The 20,883-nt window shown below is 56.6% G+C and overlaps 9 protein-coding genes across 9 annotated transcripts; 4 read left to right on the forward strand and 5 right to left on the reverse strand.

Annotated features, from left to right (window-relative positions):
- The first annotated feature begins 118 nt into the window (after positions 1-118).
- Positions 119-5,419, forward strand: BDY17DRAFT_39533 (uncharacterized protein). The gene is made up of 4 exons (XM_033738341.1): positions 119-447; positions 570-969; positions 1,024-4,762; positions 4,822-5,419. The coding sequence occupies exons 1-4, from the start codon at positions 383-385 to the stop codon at positions 5,142-5,144; spliced, it is 4,527 nt and encodes a 1,508-aa protein (XP_033586050.1). The 5' UTR covers positions 119-382; the 3' UTR covers positions 5,145-5,419.
- BDY17DRAFT_303971 (glutathione S-transferase) lies at positions 5,404-6,451 on the forward strand. Its single transcript, XM_033734665.1, has 6 exons — positions 5,404-5,486; positions 5,538-5,612; positions 5,666-5,790; positions 5,842-5,930; positions 5,989-6,008; positions 6,068-6,451. Exons 1-6 carry the CDS (start codon positions 5,451-5,453, stop codon positions 6,401-6,403), a joined length of 681 nt encoding a protein of 226 aa, XP_033586051.1. The 5' UTR covers positions 5,404-5,450; the 3' UTR covers positions 6,404-6,451.
- On the reverse strand, positions 6,452-7,768 carry BDY17DRAFT_303973 (BAR domain-containing family protein). The gene is made up of 2 exons (XM_033734666.1): positions 7,350-7,768; positions 6,452-7,290 (listed from the first exon to the last, which is right to left on the reverse strand). The coding sequence occupies exons 1-2, from the start codon at positions 7,623-7,625 to the stop codon at positions 6,640-6,642; spliced, it is 927 nt and encodes a 308-aa protein (XP_033586052.1). The 5' UTR covers positions 7,626-7,768; the 3' UTR covers positions 6,452-6,639.
- Positions 7,769-10,164, reverse strand: BDY17DRAFT_303976 (acetolactate synthase-like protein catalytic subunit). Its single transcript, XM_033734667.1, has 5 exons — positions 10,000-10,164; positions 9,901-9,943; positions 9,722-9,841; positions 8,322-9,657; positions 7,769-8,263 (listed from the first exon to the last, which is right to left on the reverse strand). The coding sequence occupies exons 1-5, from the start codon at positions 10,032-10,034 to the stop codon at positions 7,968-7,970; spliced, it is 1,830 nt and encodes a 609-aa protein (XP_033586053.1). The 5' UTR covers positions 10,035-10,164; the 3' UTR covers positions 7,769-7,967.
- Positions 10,165-10,177: 13 nt separating this feature from the next.
- BDY17DRAFT_271720 (major facilitator superfamily domain-containing protein) lies at positions 10,178-12,239 on the reverse strand. Its single transcript, XM_033731954.1, has 2 exons — positions 11,280-12,239; positions 10,178-11,227 (listed from the first exon to the last, which is right to left on the reverse strand). The coding sequence occupies exons 1-2, from the start codon at positions 11,998-12,000 to the stop codon at positions 10,416-10,418; spliced, it is 1,533 nt and encodes a 510-aa protein (XP_033586054.1). The 5' UTR covers positions 12,001-12,239; the 3' UTR covers positions 10,178-10,415.
- Positions 12,240-14,355, forward strand: BDY17DRAFT_303981 (serine incorporator/TMS membrane protein). The gene is made up of 5 exons (XM_033734668.1): positions 12,240-12,680; positions 12,734-12,767; positions 12,823-12,853; positions 12,917-13,520; positions 13,572-14,355. The coding sequence occupies exons 1-5, from the start codon at positions 12,630-12,632 to the stop codon at positions 14,301-14,303; spliced, it is 1,452 nt and encodes a 483-aa protein (XP_033586055.1). The 5' UTR covers positions 12,240-12,629; the 3' UTR covers positions 14,304-14,355.
- A 207-nt stretch (positions 14,356-14,562) lies between these two features.
- BDY17DRAFT_303984 (nonsense-mediated mRNA decay factor) lies at positions 14,563-19,088 on the forward strand. Its single transcript, XM_033734669.1, has 6 exons — positions 14,563-14,809; positions 14,866-14,910; positions 14,963-18,099; positions 18,156-18,291; positions 18,508-18,607; positions 18,692-19,088. Exons 1-6 carry the CDS (start codon positions 14,791-14,793, stop codon positions 18,696-18,698), a joined length of 3,444 nt encoding a protein of 1,147 aa, XP_033586056.1. The 5' UTR covers positions 14,563-14,790; the 3' UTR covers positions 18,699-19,088.
- A 225-nt stretch (positions 19,089-19,313) lies between these two features.
- BDY17DRAFT_313301 (uncharacterized protein) lies at positions 19,314-19,667 on the reverse strand (the record flags this gene model as incomplete). Its single annotated transcript, XM_033735700.1, has 1 exon — positions 19,314-19,667. The coding sequence occupies one exon, from the start codon at positions 19,665-19,667 to the stop codon at positions 19,314-19,316; it is 354 nt and encodes a 117-aa protein (XP_033586057.1).
- Positions 19,668-20,263: 596 nt separating this feature from the next.
- Positions 20,264-20,557, reverse strand: BDY17DRAFT_257017 (Rhodanese-like domain-containing protein; the record flags this gene model as incomplete). Its single annotated transcript, XM_033731652.1, has 1 exon — positions 20,264-20,557. One exon carries the CDS (start codon positions 20,555-20,557, stop codon positions 20,264-20,266), a length of 294 nt encoding a protein of 97 aa, XP_033586058.1.
- Between the last annotated feature and the right edge of the window lie 326 nt (positions 20,558-20,883).

The following is a 20,883-nucleotide window of genomic DNA, read 5'->3' on the forward strand; positions in this document are numbered from 1 at the left end:
ACATACTGCCATATCTCTCGTCGAGAGGCTGTACTCCACGATTCATGCAAGGTACAAGAACCTGATTTAGGGCGAGTCGCGTGCCGGGAGGCCCGTGCGCCCCTTTAACCTCATCGGCAAGTGTGGGAAGTCGCGCTAAAATTCACCTCACGAGCTACGCAGCACTCCGTTTCGAGCTTTTCCGTGTCTTCGACCCTTTCAACAACATCGGCATCGACAAGCACACCACAGTCCCATCAGCAACGTACATTTCCATATCGCAAGCACGCCCATCCCCGCAACCCTCCTCCCTCGTCAACCCTCTCTCCTGGGAATTCGCTAGTACTTCCCACATCAACCCAACCTCCCCCTCGAGTCGAGTCTTTCCCACGCTCGTATCGAAATGGCGCCCACTTTTGCCTCCGCTGCCTCACAGAACTCCAATGCTACACGGGAAAGCACAGAATGGTACGTAAGAAGCTCGGCACCCGCTTTCGCGTTGGGGAAAGTGGCGCTTTCGTGCATGAACCTCCACCGTGTCCTGCCATCTGCGCATTTGCATCGTCACTCTGCTGACACTCAACGTTCAGGTCCCGCCGGCCGAACGGTGCCACTCAGACCTTCCGTCGACCATCAGGCCACGTATCGGCCACCTCCTCCACCCAGCCGCAAGACGCCAGCACTCCAACCCAACCCCCACGATACGTCCCGCCTCATCGCAACGGCGCCATGCCCGACCTACGCTATACCAGGGATCAATTGCTCGACTTGTATAAATCACAACACCACGTGCCTGGAGCGCTGAAGGATGGCCTGGCGGATCTCTACGTTGGTGGCTGGAGACCCGATGCTACAAGTGCTTCGGCGGGGTCGAATTGGGGAAAGAGCGAACAATCGCGAGACACCCAATCCGGCCCCGATATGTGCTGGGATGCAAACGGCAGCATTGAGCCCATCAGCCTGAGCGAAATGGACGATGAAGAGCGCGAGGTACGAGTCTGTTGGATTGCACATGAATACTATGCACCTACTAACGATGCACAGCTCTTTACTACTTCTGTCAATACGCCGCTCAAACCGCCCAACACTGCAAAGGAGAATCAGCAATCGAATGGCATGCAGGGTGGTCGAAAGGCCTCAATGTCTGGCCAGGCGACAGCTCCCGGTGCGTACGGGCCTTTGTCGCCGTCCACCACGCGAGGGTCCGGTCGTCGCCGCGAGACGAACGAGTTCTCGCAATACCCGGCCAACCCACTATCCCCGTCGGGCACTGGCTTCAATCGCGAAGAGCCGAGGGCGCCTTCGCCTCCGCCATCCTTGGTGCGCCGAAGAACCGACAAAGCCGACACGCGAGACGCGCCCAAATCATCGGAGCGGGATTCGGAGGGCCAGAACAAGTCTTCGCAGGGACCCTTCGCATCCATGAAGCGTACCACTACCAACCCTTTGAGCACTGCGTTCGGCGCCCCTTCCTCGCCGTGGTCCAACACGCCCCAGAGTGCCACCATGTCGCCGATGGGGTCGTTTGGCAACTTTGGCCTCGGCCAAACAGCCACTTCGGGCGACAAACGACCCAGTCTTGCCACTGGAGGCCGGGCGGAAAGTCGGTTCAAGAACGTGCTGAATAAGGACGCGACCGAAGATGACACGCCCAAGCCCGTCGAGCGCAAGACGAGCATGTCCAACCTGTCTCGGGTGGATGAGAATGGATCTTGGAGATCGCAGCAGACTCAAGACCTCACATCATCCGCACTCGACGAAGGCGACGAAGATCTTCCGTCGGGCAACGCCGAATTGGCATCCGGCCTGCGCGGATTTGGAACTCCTGCTCGATCCGAATTGCGTGAGGATTTTGGGTTCGGTGCTTTTGGTATGACCTCGAATAATGCCCAGGGACTTGGACATGGCCTCTACCACCAGACGCCGGCACAACAACGCCAAGCGGGAGGTGGCAACGAACCCATGAGTCCCACAGACACGAACCCTTACCAATCTCCGGATCAGCATGGGATCGAGCAGCTCACCGAAGACCAAGGATCTGACGACATCCACAATGGCCAACTACCTGGCCTAGGGGGATTCAACAGCGAGCAAGCCCAGCATTATGGGGGTCTTGGCGGCCTAGGCGCCCTCCCGAACCTGGGCCGCACCGGTCTACCGCATGGTTCTGCAGGCGACCGCAGTCAGACGTCGAGCGCTGGGCCGAATCGTGCATTCCCTGGACTGGGACCAATTGGTTCGCTCAACAGCATGTCCGGCGCGGCTGCATGGCCCCTTGGGCACGGCGGGATAGGCACCCCCACTCGGCAGGCGTCTGGTATTTCCAGCGCCTTTGGCAGTGGCTTCTTCGCTGGTGGACTCGGAGATGTGCAATCCCCAGGCCTGTCAGGACTTGGTGGCGGCGGGATGCTCTCACCACAGGGTGCTTACGCTGGCAGTAGAATGGGGACTCTGTTCCCATCCGCGATGCAAGAGCAAATGCGACAGGCCGAGCAGGATTACGACCGCTCGGGCGACAGCTCCACTGGACCTGGGGAGTCCTCGAGATCTTTGATGGAACAAGAGCGCGGCTCCGACCAAGCATCTGGACAATTCGGTGCCCCCGGACAACCGAGTCAGCCTCAGCCACCCATTGGCCAGTCATCCCAGCAGTCTCAGGAATCAGCAAGATCTCAACCAGGCGCTGGCCAACACCAGGGTCCAGGACACGGAGCGCCGTCGGGTGGCTCTGCGTCAAATCAGCTCCCTCAGACCCAACAGCGTACAATGGTCATGCCTGATCGTATGCGGTGGATCTATCGAGATCCTCAAGGCCAGACCCAAGGGCCTTGGTCTGGTCTGGAGATGCACGATTGGTACAAAGCGGGTTTCTTCTCGCCCGAACTGTTGGTCAAGAAGTATGAAGATCCCGAATACGAACCACTTGCTCAACTCATTCGACGCATTGGCAACTCACGCGAGCCTTTCCTGGTCCCGCAAATTGGCATCCCCCATGGTCAGCCGTCAAACAACGGGCCAAATGCGTGGGCGGGTTCCGGCCCCGCTGGGTCTGCTGCGGGCTCTGGGGGTGCACAACCCCCTTTTGCCTCTAGCTTTCCTTCTTTTGGCACTACACTCACAGCGGAGCAGCAGAACGCGTTGGAACGTCGCAAGCAGGAGGAACAGTACCTCATGGCCCGCCAGAAGGAGCATCTGGCCCAAGCGCAAATCGCACAGCGGTTGCAGCAACAGCAACAGATACACCATGGCAGCCATCCCCAGCACAGCGGGGGTCTGATGCCAGGAAGTGGTCAATTGCAACATCACGCTTCCGCGCAATCTCTGCATTCACAGCCAAGTTTTGGGAGCATGGCCAGTCCCAACACTGCGGCTTACCAGTCCAGTCCAAACCAAGGCTCCCAGGGCCAGACACCCGGATTCTTCGATAACTCCTTCCGCTCCCCAGGGGCTGCTTCGGGGCCGGGTGGCGCGGGTGGTGATAATTTGAGCCAGATCCGAGAAGAAGAGATTCCCAGTATCGCCGATCGCGTGACCCATAGCGGCCAAGCTGGACAGGCATCGTACGGAGCCTCCGGACAGCCTTACTCCAGCCAGCAAATCAGTGAGCAGCACGAACGCCAGGTGCAGCAGATGTTGGACGATCGTGCCCGACTACGACAAGAGCAAGAGAGGCATGATGCGACGCAGTCGGACCAACCCGTCACAAACGAACGGCTACAGCAACTACAGCAGCTCCAGGGCAAAGTTGACAGTCGATTTGGACATGCGACAGGGCCGAGTGCGGGCTCAAAGGTACAGGGCGGTGTGGGCTCGCCTTTGACCACTGGAGAAGACCAGGCTTGGCAGCGCGAGCTGTCTTTGACCGAGCAGGTGCAGAAAGCTGCCTCGGTGCAGCAATCGCCCGCTCAGGCGCAGTCGGGCTTTCCACAGCCATTTCCTCCTCCCGCACCATCTGAGTCTCCACTGCCGGCCCCGGCTGCGCAGCGCACAGGTCGACAAAGTGTCGCAGATCAGCTTCAGACGGAGCAGCGTGAGCTGTCGGAGACATCGTCGGCGGACACGCCCAGCGCGGTAGCACCGTGGGCAAAAGAGCTCAACGAAGCAAGCAGAGGACCGTCGCTGAAGGAAATCCAAGAGATGGAGGCCAAGAAAGCGGCGGAGGCCGAGGAACTGGCTTCTGCTGCTCGTCGGGCTGCCTTGCAAAGAGAACTGGAGGCCCAAGTCCAGGCGCAGAGCGTTGTGGCCCCCGGTCTCCCGGCATCCGCGAGCTGGGCCGCGGCGTCTCCATCTGCTAGCGCCGCTGGCAATGCAACTGCCTGGGCAAAGGCCGCCCAGAAAGTCAGTGGACCAGCTGCTGCGAAAAGCATGGCGCAAATTCAGAAAGAGGAGGAAACGCGGAAGAAGAAGTTGGCAGCGGCGGCCATTGCAGCCCAAGCGACTGCCACGGGCGGCGTAGCAAGTCCTGTTGGCGGGAAAAGCTACGCCAACCTGGCCGGCAAAGTCGCAGCACCCGCGTCCGCTGGTGGTGCTTGGACAACTGTGGGAGCTGGAGGGAAGACCAAAACTCCCGTCACTGCACCCGTGGCCAACCCTACGAGGGCCGTGAGCTCTGGTGTGGTGCCCAGTGCAGTGCCGGCGCCGGTAGCAGCAGCGTCGCCACTGGCCAAGAAAACGCCGGTCAAGTCTTCTGCGACTCCAAGTGCTGGGAGCATGAACGCGCAAGAAGAGTTCAGGAAATGGGCGGTTGGCGAATTGCGGCCGGACTTGAATCAGGGCATTGCGGGTAGGTGGCTCTCTTAACACCAGCTTCACTTGACAGACTGAAATGCTAACCTTTACTAGCCGATGACTTTGTTGGCAACCTGGTCGCCTTACCGCAAGATTCCGACATCATCACGGAAGCTGTGCACGGCGCGTCGAGCACCATTGACTCGCGCCATTTCGCGGAGGAGTTTATCCGACGCAAGAAATTGGCCGACAAAGGGCTAGTCGATGCTTTTGCGCCGCCGAAGAGTGCGAGTCCGCATACGGCGAACGTGGACAAGGCGGGCGGATGGAGTGAGGTTGCGAAGAAGACTAAGGAAGTTCCTGCCAGCAGCAGCAGGGAGGAGACCAATGGCAACTTCAGAGTGGTGCAGTCGAAGAAGAAGGCGGGGAAGCGTTGATTGGGGAGAGGATGCATGCCGTCCGTGGAGGGAGACAGCTAGGGTATGCACCATGCGTGAAAGACATGGTCTCGACTTTACTCTGGTCAAAAATCCGGGTATAAGCTTTGGGCGTCAAACACCTTGATGAAAGTGCCGGCGACGATCCCGCGTTGGCTGTGGCGAATGGGGTGTGACGAGTGGTAGACGTCACGGCCAGACTAGCCTTTGGGCAAGACAAACAAATTCCTTTGCGTGCGCGCTGGCCTTCCTCTTCCATCCCAACAACAATTTGTCTAATCTACTGATCCTATTTCCATCCTCGCAATGACTCAACCAGTGAAGCTCTACTCCCACGCCGGTGTATGTCATCCCCATGCCCAGCCTCTCCTTCATGCCGCTCACATCTACTAGGGCCCCAACCCATGGAAGGTCGCCATCATCATGGAAGAACTCGGCGTTCCTTACGAAAGCATCATGATGGATTTCGTCAGTCTTCCTGTCCGGGAGTGCTGTGGGTGAATGTGCTGACCCATCACAAGGGCGACTTGAAAAAAGAGCCGTTTGAATCGATCAATCCCAACGGCCGAGTGCCGGCCATTGAAGTCCCTCAAAGCGGCTTGAAGCTGTGGGAATCTGGCGCCATTATTGACTACTTGTTGGAGACGTAAGTTATGCCCTTTTGTGAGGCATCGGGCATGATGCTGACTCTCGGCAGTCACGACAAGAACAACAGCCTGAGCTACACGTCGGTTCCGGAGAAGTACGACACAAAGGCATGGTTCGAGCTTCAGAAGACGGGTCAAGGTTGGTCTATTTCTCTTCACTCCTCCATGAAACCAGCGCTTACTCTATGTTCTACTAGGCCCATACTTCGGTCAGCGTGTAAGTCGAAGTGAGGACGGAAGCCCTATGAGGAGCACAAGCTAATCGGTCTACGACAGGCCTGGTTCACGCTCTACCATCAGGACAAGATCGACTCATGCCTCGACCGCTACGGCAACGAAATCCGTCGCGTAATTGGAGTCATTGACGCCCATCTGAAGAAGACTGGCACACCTTATTTGGTTGGCGACAAATTGACCTACGCTGATCTGGCCTTCATGCCTTGGCACTGGCTGTTGCTGAGCCCGCCGCATATCATGGGCGCCGACTTCCCCAATGAATGGAAGGAGAAGTACCCCACGGCTTGGGCGTGGAATGAGAGGGTCTCGGAGCGCCCGTCGGTCAAGAAGGTGCGCGAGGATAGATCGAAGGCGATCGCTGCGAGCAAGAAGTAAATGAGATGCAACCGATGGGCAGTAAATGTTACGAGTCTCCATGAGGTCTTGCCGATATAGAAACCCGTCAAATTGCATTTCTGTCGTACGCTTGAATTGCCGTGACACTTAGTATCCTGCCGATTCGATCTGCTTACAGGGGCGTTCCGCGAAGTGCAATCCAGACCACTCCATTCCCTAAGTCCAGTCTCAACCCCATCGCTTAATCTGCCATTTTTCAAACGCACTCTAACTGATCAGACCTCTGACCTTCTCTTGGCATACGCGCTCTCCTGACTTTGCTGAATCTCACCGACTTCCTTAGCAACCTCCTCGAGGATCTCGCCGGCCCGGAAATGGTACTCCGACTGCGCTTTGGCCAGCTCAACCAGGTTCCGCAGGGGTTCGGGGGTGTCGAGAACATTTCTCATGATGCCCGTGGCCTCGTCGACCTTCTCCACAAAGTTGTCCTCTGCTTGCTCAATGGCTTTGCGTTGCGCCTCTGTAAAAGCCTCCTCGTGTCTTCCCCCAGCGGCGGCCCTCGATTTGGCGGCATCGAGTTGTAGACGTGCGTTGGCAACGGCGGTGCGAGCCTTGTCCGCTGATTTGAGATTGATATTGAGGGTTGTCGACCACCCAGACAAGAACTTGGTCTGGATTTGCTCGTCCTGGGCGAGTCTGGCCTCGCCCACCTTTTCTTGTGCGATAGCGAAGCGTTCGAGCCCCTGGGCGAGCGGGTCCTCCACGCTGGAGCCCTGCGGGGTGGCGGTAGCGATGGCTTGCGAGCCGGCAAGGGAGGCGCGGGCAATGGCGTGCGCAAAGGTCTTAGGCTGCGGTTTTGTTGAAGGTTGAGCAGTGATAGCAGCCTGGGCTTCAGCAGCGCTGCCAGCTTTGGAGAGAAGAGAGACCTGGGGTGCGAGGGTTAGCATGCTTGACGCTGGCGTTGAGTAGCATGGTATTCACTTGCCTTCTCGCCAATACTCTTGCCCAGGTCCTGGAAGCTCTCGCGCATGTTGGGCGGGTAGTCGTAGGCCTCGTTGGCGTATTGGCTGGTGGCCGCGAGCAGCTTCTGGTGCGTGGCCTTCAGGGCGTCGATGCGCACCTCCAGCTCGACGTAGTCGTGGGGCAGCTCGGTCTGAGCCTCCGCATTGCCCGTTTGTTCCTTGAACCATTGCTGGCTGCGTGCCGCAAATGGGGTGACGCTGCTGGAGACGGTGGAGGTAAAGGCCTTGAATTTGTCCATGGCGGGCGAGGCGGGTGACGATGCTTTGGAGAGTGATGGATGAGACGATGGGCAGAGAGAGGTGCACTTCGGAAGGAAGAGGTACAGTCGGAGAGAGGGGAACACTTCGGAGGGTTGGAAGAGAGAGGGTTGAGGAATGCGAAGGGGGTTTTGCACGCGGGCCAGGCAATCGCCATTTCCTATCGGTCGCCTGGCGTTCAGCGTTCCACACATTGCCCTGGACCCTGATCTGCCGCCCTGGCGTCGCCTTGCCGTTTCACAATCTCGGCCTCAGGCAGCAAGCTCAACGTACCATTACTGCATGACACGGGCTGGACATGATGTACCGCACTGTGAAGATCTCTACCCAACCAAGGCCGCCTTGCCGCCTCCAAACTTCCCTTGCGGACCTCCAAGATGCGCATCCAGCACAGCGGAAACTCCTCCTTGAACGGCGCCAATGGCCTGCGGCAACAGTCGCTCGAGATCGCCAACAGTATCAGCATACGCCGCCCAGCACTGTCCTCCTGACGCCGCTTTGGCAATGCCGGCATAGTCGGGCGTCGGGGCAAAGGAGATGTTGAGTGCCTTGTTGTCGACCTTTGACCCTTCGCCCGTCGGATGCACCAGCTCGAGGGACTTTCGAGGCGCATTCCAACCTGATCACCCCAAATTAGTATCATACCGTTGTTCAATGGCTCCTCTCCATTCGCTCACCTTCATTGTTCAAGACAATTGTCAGGATAGGAATGTTGTATCTCTGCGCAATCCAGTACACCGAACTCGGCACGCTGAACAGATACGTGCCGTCGCCGACAATATGGCACACGAACTTGCCTTTGCCAGCACCTCCATGTTGAAAGTCGGTGGCGAGCTTCACGCCCATAGCTCCCCCACCAGACCACCCAAGCCCTCCACCCCCGCAGTTGATCCACGAACCGGGAATAGTTGCTTGCACTTGGTCGGATGTGAAGACGGCGTTGGTGACGGCCTCCACCACGAAGATTGTGTCCGGCGGACACGCCTTCCTCACGTGGCTCACCAAGCACGACGTCCCAAACATGCCATCTTCGCCAGGCTGCGCTTCTTTGGAAATCTTCTCTAGACGTTGCCGGTAGGTCTGCTGTAGCTTCGACCAGCGCTCGTCGAAGACTTGGCTGGTAACTTTGGACGAGAACTGGTCCTTGATGTGGCTGGTGATCTGTCTGATCGCAGTCTCGGCATCGACTCGGTACTTGGCCATTGCGTTGATGTAGTGGACTGGCATCTGCTGCTTCAGCGCATCAACGTCAATATGAATGATCTTCGCCGAGGCCTTCGGTCGGCACTGCGTGAGGATAAAGGGAACGTCGCAGTCCAGAACGATAATCACGTCGGCGGTTTTTATGGATTCGTCGACGCCATGTCTCATGCCAAGCCATGCCGGATGATTTGCAGGAAAGCTCATGTCGCAGCCCCCAGTATCGAGAACTCTTAGTCCTCTGACAGTATCGGCCAGCTCGACCAGCGCCTGCGGGCACGCATGATTTCGTCCGGAGTAGCCGGTGATGAGCAAAGGCCCCTCTGCATCAACCAAGGTCTGGGCAACATTCGCGAGCTGTTTCGGCGTCAATGCTCCCAGTTCAGCAGGGCCCCAGTGCTCTTGATTGATCTCATAGGGTTCAATGTCTTCTTCCATGGCCTCCCTCGTGCCATACAGATACACCGGACCACGAGGCTCACTCGTGGCGAAACTGAGCGCCCGGTTGACCATCTGTTTGACGTTTTTGCCTCGCTTGATTTCTCCCGTGTACCGACAATACTGTGCCACGATGGCCTTTTGATCTGGCACATCCTGGATCCAGTGGATATATTCCGTCCGGGAGCCGCGGTACTCGCCCTCGATGGTAGAAGGAGATAGTCCCGCAAAAATCAAGACAGGTGCACGGCCACAGGATGCGTTGTGCACCGCTTGGCCGAGGGCTTGCGTACCCACGTCTACATGGACAATGACACATTGGGGCCGGTTCGTGACACGTGCGTAGCCATCGGCCATGGAAAGCGCCACCATTTCCTGCAACGACGGGATTCCAATGAGTGAGACGTTCGTAGAACTGCAACGTATCAACCACACTTACGTTAGGGCACGTGATGATCCTGGGAAACTTGTCTCCCTTGTCTCTCTTTCCTTTCACCATGGCCTCGATGATGCTCGGGTGGTCGGATCCAAGATTGACGAAGCAATGCGTTACGCCAGCCTATCCGGTTGGTTAGAGAGCGGCGGACCGGATTGATATATCTTGCGCCTTTCACGTACATCCCAGAGCGCCTCGAAGAATGCAAAGGACGCGGTATACATCCTGTGAATACGAGTCAGCGAGTCAACCGCTGTCAAAGGACACAGAAGTGTACGGACGCCTTCGGAGCCTCTCCGTTCGAGGGCTCGCCCATCTTGAAGTTCACGTCGTGGGAAGTATGGGAAACGGCGGAGCGTGGGTCTTTGTGTGAGGTAGTCGGACGGGCTGGAGTGTGCGGATTTAATCGTCGACGAGTTATTGACTTGATCAGTAGTACTTAAAACACACAATGCAACTGCAGCTGTTCGGTGCCCTTTACCCTGCCCGCGGAACGAGTGCCGTCAAACTTCCCCACAGTCTTCCCAGCAAGGAAAGAGAACGCGGCACTTGCACGCCCGAAATCGGCTCCTCAGGTGACCTTCTTGTACACATCAGATTCGTACATCAGCAGAATTGCTATATTCACACTCTGCTATAGGATGGGTATCCAAGCGCCCAGTCTATCGAATAGCACAACAAATGTACTTCGTCACGTTCACGGCTGATGCTCCCGATTCAGTCTCTCCCTCTCCTCCAGCGAGCGCTCTCTTCTCTGTCCCCGAATCGCCCACAGACAAAACACAATGGCTCCAATTGCACAAAAGAAAGTGATCCAGTATGCGGAGGAGTAGCATGCTTTGCCGAGGTTGCATATCAACTCTGGCTTCCCATCCGGCCCATTTTCGAGCCTGGAGTGCTGATCGAGAATGCTGCCGTACGCGAGATTGAAGAAGTTGCCAGATATTACGGGAGCCAAGGTCATTGCACCCCAATTGATAGCCATCCCGGCGGTGCCAAACGCATCAGCGACCAGGGCAGGGAAGACGCCGAACAGTTGGCCATAGGCGAGGCCAGTCAGGCCAGAAAGCAGCCAAAGGTAATTGGGGTTCTCGAGCGTCATGGCGACTGTCTGTGCCAGCACGAAGATGATCGAAGAGGTCACAATCATCCAGAGGCGGTTTGCGTTGCGGTTCACCAGCCAATCACTGCCAATGCCGGAACTCAGGCGGCCGGCGAAGGACATGAGGGAGAGAATGCCAACCTGCGTCAGTTGGGCCTTTTGGATGAACTCATGAGTGGCGCCCGCATCCCAGTGGTGCCACAGCTGACGGGTGTTGTTGCCAATGTTGTTGATTGTCATCAGCCCTACACCACACCCAATGCCGAGCATCATCCACAGCTTGTAGAAGTGCGGCGTCTTGAGCAATCTCCAGCCGGTGATGTCGGGCTTGCTGGCGTGACGAGACTGTGTTTCGCCGTCTTGTATATCGCCGGGAGCTGACGAGACAAGAGAGGACGTCTCCTCTGCTAGAGAAAAGTCAGGCCCTGAAGATATTACAATTTGGTGTGGATCACTCACCCATGTCGTTCGACACACTGGCGTTGCGGGAGTGTGACCTACTCTTCCTCATCGGATTACTATCAGCCCTTGCCAGGCCCGGTCGCTCACTTGTAGGTACGGCATCGTATTGCGACTGCATCGGCACCGTCTTGAGAAAGATCATGCCGAGCAAGACGAGGCTCGTCGCCCCTACGGCGAGAAGCATCAGATAGCCCGAGGTGTCGTCGGGAAACAGGAATGCCGACAAAGTCGTCCAGAAGAAGGCACTTAGGCCAAAAGCACTCAATGGTATACCCGTAGCAGTGCCCCGATGGTTGGGCCAATTCATGGCGGCAACCTTCAATGCCGCGCTGAACGCCGTGCAGCTGGCAATGCCCGTCATGAGGGAGAAGAAGCACAGCGCTGGCACGCTCATGCTGCCGACCCCTTGGTCGTATGCGTTGTGCAAAGGGAAGTAGCCGACTGCGAGCCCAATCACCCCGAGCAGCACTCCCCATCTTGGACCTTTGGAGTCGATAATTATGCCGCCCGGGATGCCCATCGCATACATGCCAATGTTGCCAAAGTTGCCAATCAGATTGGCTTGGGTCGCGGACAATTGCAGCCGTTCGGCGAACTGTGGTTCCCATGCGGAAAAGGCATAATTGGTGCCGCAGGCGAGTGCAATGGCCGTGGCGGCAACGACGGAGATGATGCGAGCTTTGCGATGAGTTTGTTCGGGGGGAGAAGGGTCGCGCATGTTTGCGGTGGTTTGGGGAGGGTGAGGGAGGATTGAGCGATCGTCGGGCTGCGATGTCGGATTGCAGTTGGGGAAGGAGTAGGCACGCGTACGAGTCGACCGAAGAGACAGGCGGAGGGAAAGGGACAAGACTTGCGTGGATCTATGTACAAATCATCAATGCGTCTGAAGCAAAGGGAGGTGAAGGTGGCAAGTGGGTGTAAGCGAAGAGCGGATGTGCATGTGTCCACACCATTGATTGATGCGGAGGACGGAGGAGCGACCCTGAAATTATGGGCTAAGCTACGGCTAGCCGCGTGGGACGGACGCTTTTCCACTTTCAATGCATCTATCAGGAAAGATGATCCGTTGCTGCAGTTTATGTCAATGTAATTGATAGCCTTGCTCCGACCAGCTGAATCACAACTCCAGGGAACGTGTGACTTGGTTCATTCTTCCGTCGACATCAACGCCAAGGCCTGGCGGCTTCGGAGTCGCCTCCCCCGGCGGCTCTTCCCGCCGGCCGAGCCCGCGTCCGGGGCGTGATGTAAAGTCGTCGCAACCACTCGACAGCCAGTGTGCCAGGCATCGCCTTCACACACATCCCCGCCTTCATCATCGTCCGGTGCACATCGCCTGCTGCTTCAACGATGGGCGCACTACTATCGCTGCCGCTGCTGGCGATCCCCAGCGTGGGCACGGTGCGTATGAGATCGCCCGACCAGTGCCGCACTTCATCTGACCTCTCATGCAGCTCATGACCTTTGCCGCATCATGCTGTGGCGCCGGTGAGTTGCAGTCTCCCACATCAACCCATCCGACCATGACTGACAGTTCTTATAGCAACATGCTCCGCCGTCTGCTCAGCCTGCGGGTATGTTACCCATCCTCCTCCGCCTCCGCCTCCCGCCATCCTCCGCTGATCTCGAAACCCCAGTAAATGCAACAATAGCGTCGCCACTCGAATCGCCTACGCTCTCATACTGCTCATCAACTCGCTGATATCATGGCTCATGCTCACGGATTGGGCGGTTACGAAACTGCAGGGAGTCCTCCTCGACTACGTGACAATCGACTGTGCGGGGAAACAATGCTTTGGCTTCGCTGCGGTACACCGCGTCAACTTTGCACTCGGCCTCCTCCATGCCCTCTTGGCCGTGCTATTGATTGGCGTGAACACTTCCAAGGACAAACGTGCTCCAATTCAGAATGGCTTCTGGGGCCCAAAGATTGTCATCTGGCTCGCCCTGATCGTTGGCACCTTCTTCATTCCCAACAGCTTCTATGAGATGTGGGGGAATTACGTCGCACTGGTCGGCGCCATCCTCTTCCTGCTTCTCGGCCTGGTGTTGCTCGTGGATCTGGCGCACACCTTTGCCGAGTATTGCATTGAGAAGATCGAGGACACCGACTCCCGCCTCTGGCGCGGCATCTTGGTTGGCTCCACCCTGACAATGTACCTGGGCAGCTTGGCCATGACCATTGTCATGTACATCTTCTTTGCGTCTTCTGGCTGTTCCATGAACCAGTCTGCGATTACGGTTGGTGTGCTACTGTGCGTCAGTGTGGAACCAACGGCTAACCCTTCCCAGATCAACCTACTCTTCCTCATTGGAACCAGCGTGTTGTCAATCCATCCCGCGATCCAAGCATCGAATCCCCGAGCTGGCCTGGCTCAGGCAGCCACGGTGTCCATCTACTGCACGTATCTCACCATGAGCGCAGTTGCAATGGAGCCCGACGACCAGCATTGCAATCCTCTCGTCCGCGCCACAGGTACGCGCACGGCCAGCATCGTGCTGGGAGCGGTCGTGACGTTCCTCACGTGCGCATACACCACCACACGTGCGGCCACTTACGGTCTTGCCATGGGCTCCAGTCAGCCAGGATACGGCCAACTCCCAACAGAGGAGTACGGCGGTCATGGTCTGGTCGATACCCAGCCGGCGAGTCGGAGGGAGATGCGGCAAGAAGCGCTCCGTCGCGCCGTGGAATCTGGCGCTCTGCCCGCGTCGGCCTTGGACGACAGCGACGATGACGACGACGAGGACTCCCCGGCACACAAGAACGACGATGAAAAGAACCGGACACAGTATAACTACGCTGTGTTCCACATCATCTTCATGCTTGCCACCGCCTGGATTGCAACGCTGTTGACCCAAAGCATTGTCGGAGAGCATAACAGCGAGGAGAAGTTCGTCCCGGTGGGCAGGACGTATTGGGCGAGTTGGGTGAAGATTGTGAGTGCGTGGGTGTGCTATGGCATCTTTGGCTGGACGTTGGCCGCGCCGGCATTGATGCCCGATCGATTTGACTACTCATAGTGGGTGTGGTGCCACGTTTTCATAGGTTGAGTAGCGCGGAATTCGATTCATGTTCTTCCATGACACTCTGCTGTAATTGCTAGCTATCTCATCAACGAGGATGGTACTATAACAGCAATAAGGCATGGGCGAATGTTGTGCACCTGAGGCATGCAAGAAGGCGCAAGCGCGCGCATCATCCCGTTGTGCATCGCGTCGGCCCGAACCGCTGCATTTGGCCCCGGCTCGACACCCCACTTCCCACGTTCACAAGACGGCCGCTCACTCACTCACTCATTCACGCATTGCACGCTGCTCTTCCTTCTGCCACAGCTAACCGCTCGCTCAGACCGCCCGCAAACTACCCACCGTCGGCGCAAATGCGAGCTCTGCAGTCCAAGAGCTTGCAACACCCCATCCCACTCATGTTACCACGTTAGAGCTCGGGTTTCTTTTTCCTTACTCCCTCGTGTCGCGCCGATCTTAGCGACCGGAGGAGCAAGCCGCCATGGAGCGGCGTAGAAAGCGTATGCACAGCCAATCTTCCAGTGAAATAGAAGAGCGACTAACCATGTGCGTCAAGGCGAGCTGAAGGATGTAAACGCAAGAGTCTGGAACGGCGAGAAAGGTGAGCGTGGAAGGCAATGTTGTCGGATTGGACATGATTGACCCTTCTTCAGATGTCTTTCCCGTTCAGGAGTCCCTCGACTCGAACATGAAGAAGAACACGGCATTTATCAAACGCCTGCGCACCGCCATCAACCCAGCCGCCGTCCCAACCTTCCTGCAAGAAATCCGAACCCTCTCCCTCCACAAATACCTCACCGAGATTGTCTCGGCCTGTTTCGAAGGCCTCTGCAGGCTGAAAGTCGCCGGTGAAGTTGCTGCTGGCGTCGAGGTGGTTAGTGCATTGCATCAACGCTTTGGGCCGCAGGAGTTCACGTGTTATCTCGGATGGCTCATTGGGCGTGGATTGAGCACGCCCGACAAGTCGCAGCTGAAGACCCTGCCTCAAGATGTGCGGGAGAGGGAGGAGAAGGAACGGATCGCCAGGCAGCGCGTACTGTTGCGCATTGCTACAGAGCTCTGGCTGGTGGGTGTACTTAAGAGCCTGGAAGATGTGACACGTCCCGAGGATGCAAGCAAAGCGAAAGACACCGGAAGAGCAACCGAGACCTCTGGGAAAGCCCGGCTGAATGGTACGCGACCAGCTGCAGCCGATCCGGAGCCCTTCCCGCTCGAGGTGCTGAAAGACATGCTCGGCCATGACCGCGATCACGTCAATTTGCCACTGGTCGTTCTGTTTGTCAAGACCTTCGCTTGGGACATCCTTGGTTCTAGTTCTGCAGTGAAGGAGGGGAGGAAGAGAGTGGCGGAGGATGGGTCAATATCTGTTGCAAACGGCAACTTCGAGTCGGCGACTTCGACGGAAGATGAAGATGCTTCCGTTCCGGACTCGCCTCTCGCGTCGCCGGACATGCAACAGCGGTTTCGGAACATTCTCCTACGATACTTCGAAGATGTCAAGGCTCACGTTGTCCGCGACCAGAAGCAGCTCGCCAATCAGGGCAAACGAAATGCCGAGGCGTATGTGAAGTCTGGTGAGGTGTTTGAAGACCGTCAAGCGCAATACGAAAAAGCGTTGAAAGCGCAGGAAAAGATGGTATCGAGCGCGCAGACGCTGGCTGATGCCCTTGCTGTGGAGATGCCCGATCTATCAGAAAAAGACGCCTCCTTCGTTGGAGCCGAAGGTAGTATCGGACTAGTCAAAACGGGCGAGTATCTCCGCGGCCAGGGTGATGGGGCTGGGATTTGGGAAGACGAGGAGGAGCGTCGATTCTACGAAAACTTGATTGATCTGAAAGATCGTGTGCCCATCATTTTGCTCGAGGAAGGTAAAAAGAAGAAGCCCGACAACGATGATCAAGTTGGAAAGAAGATCAGCGACGTTAGCGACGTCAAAGAAGCCCCCGAAACCAAGCAAGTTGACAACGACGACGCATCTACAACGATCACCAACAAGACGGTCGGAGCCCAAGTCGATGCATTGCTTGCGAGACTGGTTGAGCTTTCGAACAAGGACCAGGTCGACCAGTTCGCGGTCGACTTTTGCTTCCTGAACTCCAAAGCTTCGCGCAACCGCCTGATCAAAGCCATCGAAGAAATCCCCAAGGGCAGGGTGGATCTCCTGCCGCTCTATGGGCGACTCATCGCCACGCTCGGCCGCTACCTGAACGCGGTCCAGCAAGCGATCGTGTCCTATCTCGATGATGAATTCCGCAGTCTCCAGCGTCGCAAGTCGAAAGAGTTCCTCGGGCAAGTGCGCATGGTCAATATTCGCTACATTGCCGAGTTGACCAAGTTTGGCGTCGTGCCTGAGCATGTCATCTTTCACTGCCTCAAAGTGTGCCTGGACGACTTTTCGCGGATGAACATCGAAATCATTGCGAACCTGCTCGAGCACTGTGGACGCTATCTACTTCGCAACCCGGAGACTTCACCCCGGATGCAATCGTTCCTCGAGACTCTGCAGCGTAAGAAGACTGCGCAACACTTGGGCCAACAAGAGCGTATGCTTCTTGAGAATGCAGTCTACTTTGTCAGTCCTCCAGAAAGGGCGGCCATTGAGCAGAAAGAACGCACGCCTCTGGAGCTCTATGTCCGAAAACTGGTCTACGAGGATCTCAACAAAAAGACCATCGCAAAGGTAACGAAGCAGATCCGCAAGTTACACTGGGAGGAGCCTGAAGTGGTCGAGACGCTGCGCAAGATCTTTGTCAAGCCCGGCAAGATCAAGTTTGCCAACATTCACCTGCTGGCCGTGATCCTGGGCGCATTGTACAAATTTCACTTCAGCTTCGCAATCACCGTCCTGGACGAGCTTCTCGAACGAATCACTGCCGGTCTGGACATGAACGACTTCAAGTACAACCAGCGACGCATCGCCGAAGTCAAATATCTTGGGGAGCTCTACATGTATCGTTTGGTGGATTCGACGCTCATCTTCGATACGCTGTACAAGCTCCTCAACCATGGTCATCAAGGCTATGCCCAGCCGGGCAGCTTGTGCAGCATCGATCTGCCAGACGATTTCTTCCGCATTCGACTCGTCAGCACCTTGTTGGAGACTTGTGGGATGTATTTTGAGAAAGGGCCAGTGAAGAAGAAGCTTGACTTCTTCCTCGCCTTCTTTCAGTACTACATCAATACCAAGGATCCGATTCCGATGGATATCGAGTTTGTCGTGCAAGACACCTTCAATGCGTTGCGACCCCAGTGGAAGCTCGTATTGAACGATCCTCCAGAAGCGAGCAGAGTCTTCGGCGAATCTGTCAGACAAAACTACCAGGAAGCTCCTCTTAACAGAGTCTCTGAGCCGGAAGAACCAGAGCCTGAGGAACAAGACTTTGAGGGCGAGGATTCTGATGATGCCGCCATTGACGGCGAGATGCGCCCACGCTCGGCAGAAGATGGCGAAGGAGATGAGGTCCACGACGATGCCGCAGGATCCGCTGAAGCATCGTCGTCTGACGAGAGTGAGCACATTGTTGTCACTCGACCAAGCGAGCAGCGGGACCCAGAGGCCGACGCAGAGTTCGATCGTGAGCTTGCCAAACTAATGTCAGAGAGTGTAGAGTCCCGAAAGTTTGAGCGGAAGCCGATGTTTGATGTGCCGCTGCCCATGCGTCGACAGGTGCGTGAGGCCGCTCCAACAAACGCCGACGACAGCGATCACGAGACGCCCGCCCCCGCTCCTCCCAGCGAACCGGGGAAGATGCAGTTTTCGCTTCTCAGTAAACGTGGCAATCGTCAGCAGGTCAGTTTATTCACAGGCGTGCGCTCTGATATGATGTGGACTGACAACTTCTCCAGACACGCTCGATTGAGTTGCCGTCGGATTCCACATTTGCGCTCGCCATGAGATCGCAGCAGCAAGCCGAACGAGCGGAGCAGCAACGCATCAAGAACCTGGTGCTCAACTACGATCTCAACGATGATCAGCATGATGGTGAAGAACCCGCCTTTCATTACGTTCACGCCTCCAACCGCCACCATTCCGTTCTCGTTGGCAAAGGCAATCTCAACAGAAGCCTGAGGCCACCCAGCTACAGAGATGGTCGCACTCAACGTTCGGCCAGCTCTGGCGAGATACGGGATAGGAATTCCACCATACCAGCTACGCACCCACAACAAGCCCCCTCAGACTCATTCACTGACCAGACAGGCCCTATTGATCATCCGTATAGTCAGCCGAGGCAGGACAAGTCGGGCAATACCCGCAGCAAGCAGCGAGCGAGGAAGCTGCAAATGGGAGACATGGATTGGTATGGCGATCGATTTCGGGCAGCGGCGACTTCAGAGATGCTGCCATCATGAAGTAGAAACAAGGCTAATTCGCGGCAATGCAGGACGTAACGGGCTACGAAAGCTGCACGAATACGACCACAAAGAGCCACGAAATTAGTGCATCCTTGCGTTAAGGAGCGCACGACATTGCACGACAACGCCGATCGAACGACGATAACCCATCGATGCGATCAACAGCGCAGTGAGGCATCTGTTCATGCAAGCATCTCATGCTTCGTGTTTGCAGACTCATGTGCATGTTATTGAGGAGGGTGAGAGGAAGCGTCGACGCCGAGTCGCAGATTGAGAGACAGTGGAGCGGCCATGGATGATTGTGCGTTGAGCGGATGAATCGGAAAGAAGTCGAGAAGTACAATGGTTGAGCGGATGGTACATTGGTGTGACAGACTGGACTCTAGCTACACTGACCCTAGTCATTCCTTACGAGTTTCCTTGAGTGATGAAGATTGGCATTCCCCACGACATAGGAGTTTGAGGGTCTGTTGTAGGAGTATTGTGAGTCTGCGAAGTATTGCTCCGCGTGCCTTTGTGCGAAGTGAAGTGTTTTGGAGCTCAGGTTCAATCGCTGCGGCAATGGTCAGCCTCGCGGCCGCTGAGGCTTGCACAGACGATACGCATACATACCAGGTTCAATGAACGGCTGGCGCTCTCGAATCGTCCCTTTTACTGGCCCGGAGCTGCCGTCGTTGAATAGCCATGGCCACTGACGACACCAGCCAGCATCTGCCCTTGCTGCTGACCCTTGAGGTCCGCCATCTTCCAGCTCGGCTGCCTCATCATGCCGGGTCTATCAGTCACCGAGGCGAGCACGCTTCCGGCCGTGGTGGCGGGGATGTGATCGGCTCGGGTTGCCTCCGCCGCTGCTCGCTCGTAATGTGTTGTTGTGCTGCCAGGCGATGAAGCGTTAGAGGAAGTCGGAGACAACTCGTCGGCCTTGTTGTTTGAGATGAGTGAGCGCGTGGCCAGTGTGCTGGGACGTTGGTAGGCGTAGGGGTTGGATTGCATGTTGGGCGTCATGTGTAGTGTTGTTCGCGAGTCCGTATTATCTGGGCCACCAGCTGCTGTTGAGGTGAAGTGACTGGGGATATATTTGGAGGCAAGGAATGATGAGGGTTAATGTCGCAGTTGGGTGATTGAAGAGGAAGCGAGAGCAAGGGAGATCCAACTCAAGTGAGGCATGCTGGATGTCGCCTACCTCGCGTTGACAGCTCTTGCCTGTCTGCTGATGCGAAGACGGTCGTGCATGCCGTTGGATGTCCGGGTAATATAGGGAGATCAACGAGCTACCGGTCAAGTGTCCAAGGCTGGAATTCGCTGCGGTGGGGCGCGTTAAGGTGGGGAAGGCACTAATGACTGCTACGCTCCTCCACTTAACGATGGCTTTTGCTGATCACCCGACCTCGATACCATGGTCCGCGTGATCCAGGCATCGCCGCGCTATGCCACCCAACCGCATGGCTATGTAGGAGTGCATGGTGAAGAGATCGCATGTGCAACCTTTGCAGCCCCTCCACAAGCGCTGCTGGTTCGTACCTGATGGTGCCTGCCCACAGCTCATGTCAGCGGCCAACAAACACCAAACCATGCCGCCTCATTCGTAAGTCGGCACGCGCTCATGGCTTGCTAGCCGGTCCACCCTTCTCCTGCCAATCCAACCAACTACCCTTGTACTCCGAGATGTTCTGATAGCCATTTTGTTGCGCCAGCTGTGCTGCAGCACTGCTCCTGACCCCGGATCGACAGTAGAATATGACCTCCTTGTCCGGGTTTGGCTTGCTGAAGCCAAAGCGATCCTCAAACTCTTCCTCCGGAAGATGCCAGGCATCTGGGTGGGATTTGACGGGGACGTTGATGGCGGATGGAATGTGGCCGGCTTGTACTTCTGAGGGTTCGCGAACATCTAGCATGCATCAGACAGTTTGCCTTCCGAGTGTGGGTTGTAAATGGCGTGTCAAACTCACCGATCAAGATCCTGTCCGGAGTTGGAGACTCGCTCATCTTCTTGACCTCGTCAAAGTGATATACCCGGAAGCTGGAGCGGAAGGAGGAGACAGAGAAGGGTTGATACCGAGGAATGGCCAGACATGGCTGAGAGCGCTGTGCTGGTCTCACGGCACTCCGCGGAGAGATGGTGTGCAGGGGGAGTGTTCGTCTGCATTGCCGACCAGTATTTCGAAGGACGGCGGAAGCCATAGCTGTTCTCGCAGAGGCCATGGTCGCAGTATCAATCTTC

The sequence above is a fragment of the Neohortaea acidophila genome (assembly GCF_010093505.1).
Source record: "Neohortaea acidophila strain CBS 113389 unplaced genomic scaffold BDY17scaffold_11, whole genome shotgun sequence".
Taxonomy (NCBI): domain Eukaryota; kingdom Fungi; phylum Ascomycota; class Dothideomycetes; order Mycosphaerellales; family Teratosphaeriaceae; genus Neohortaea; species Neohortaea acidophila.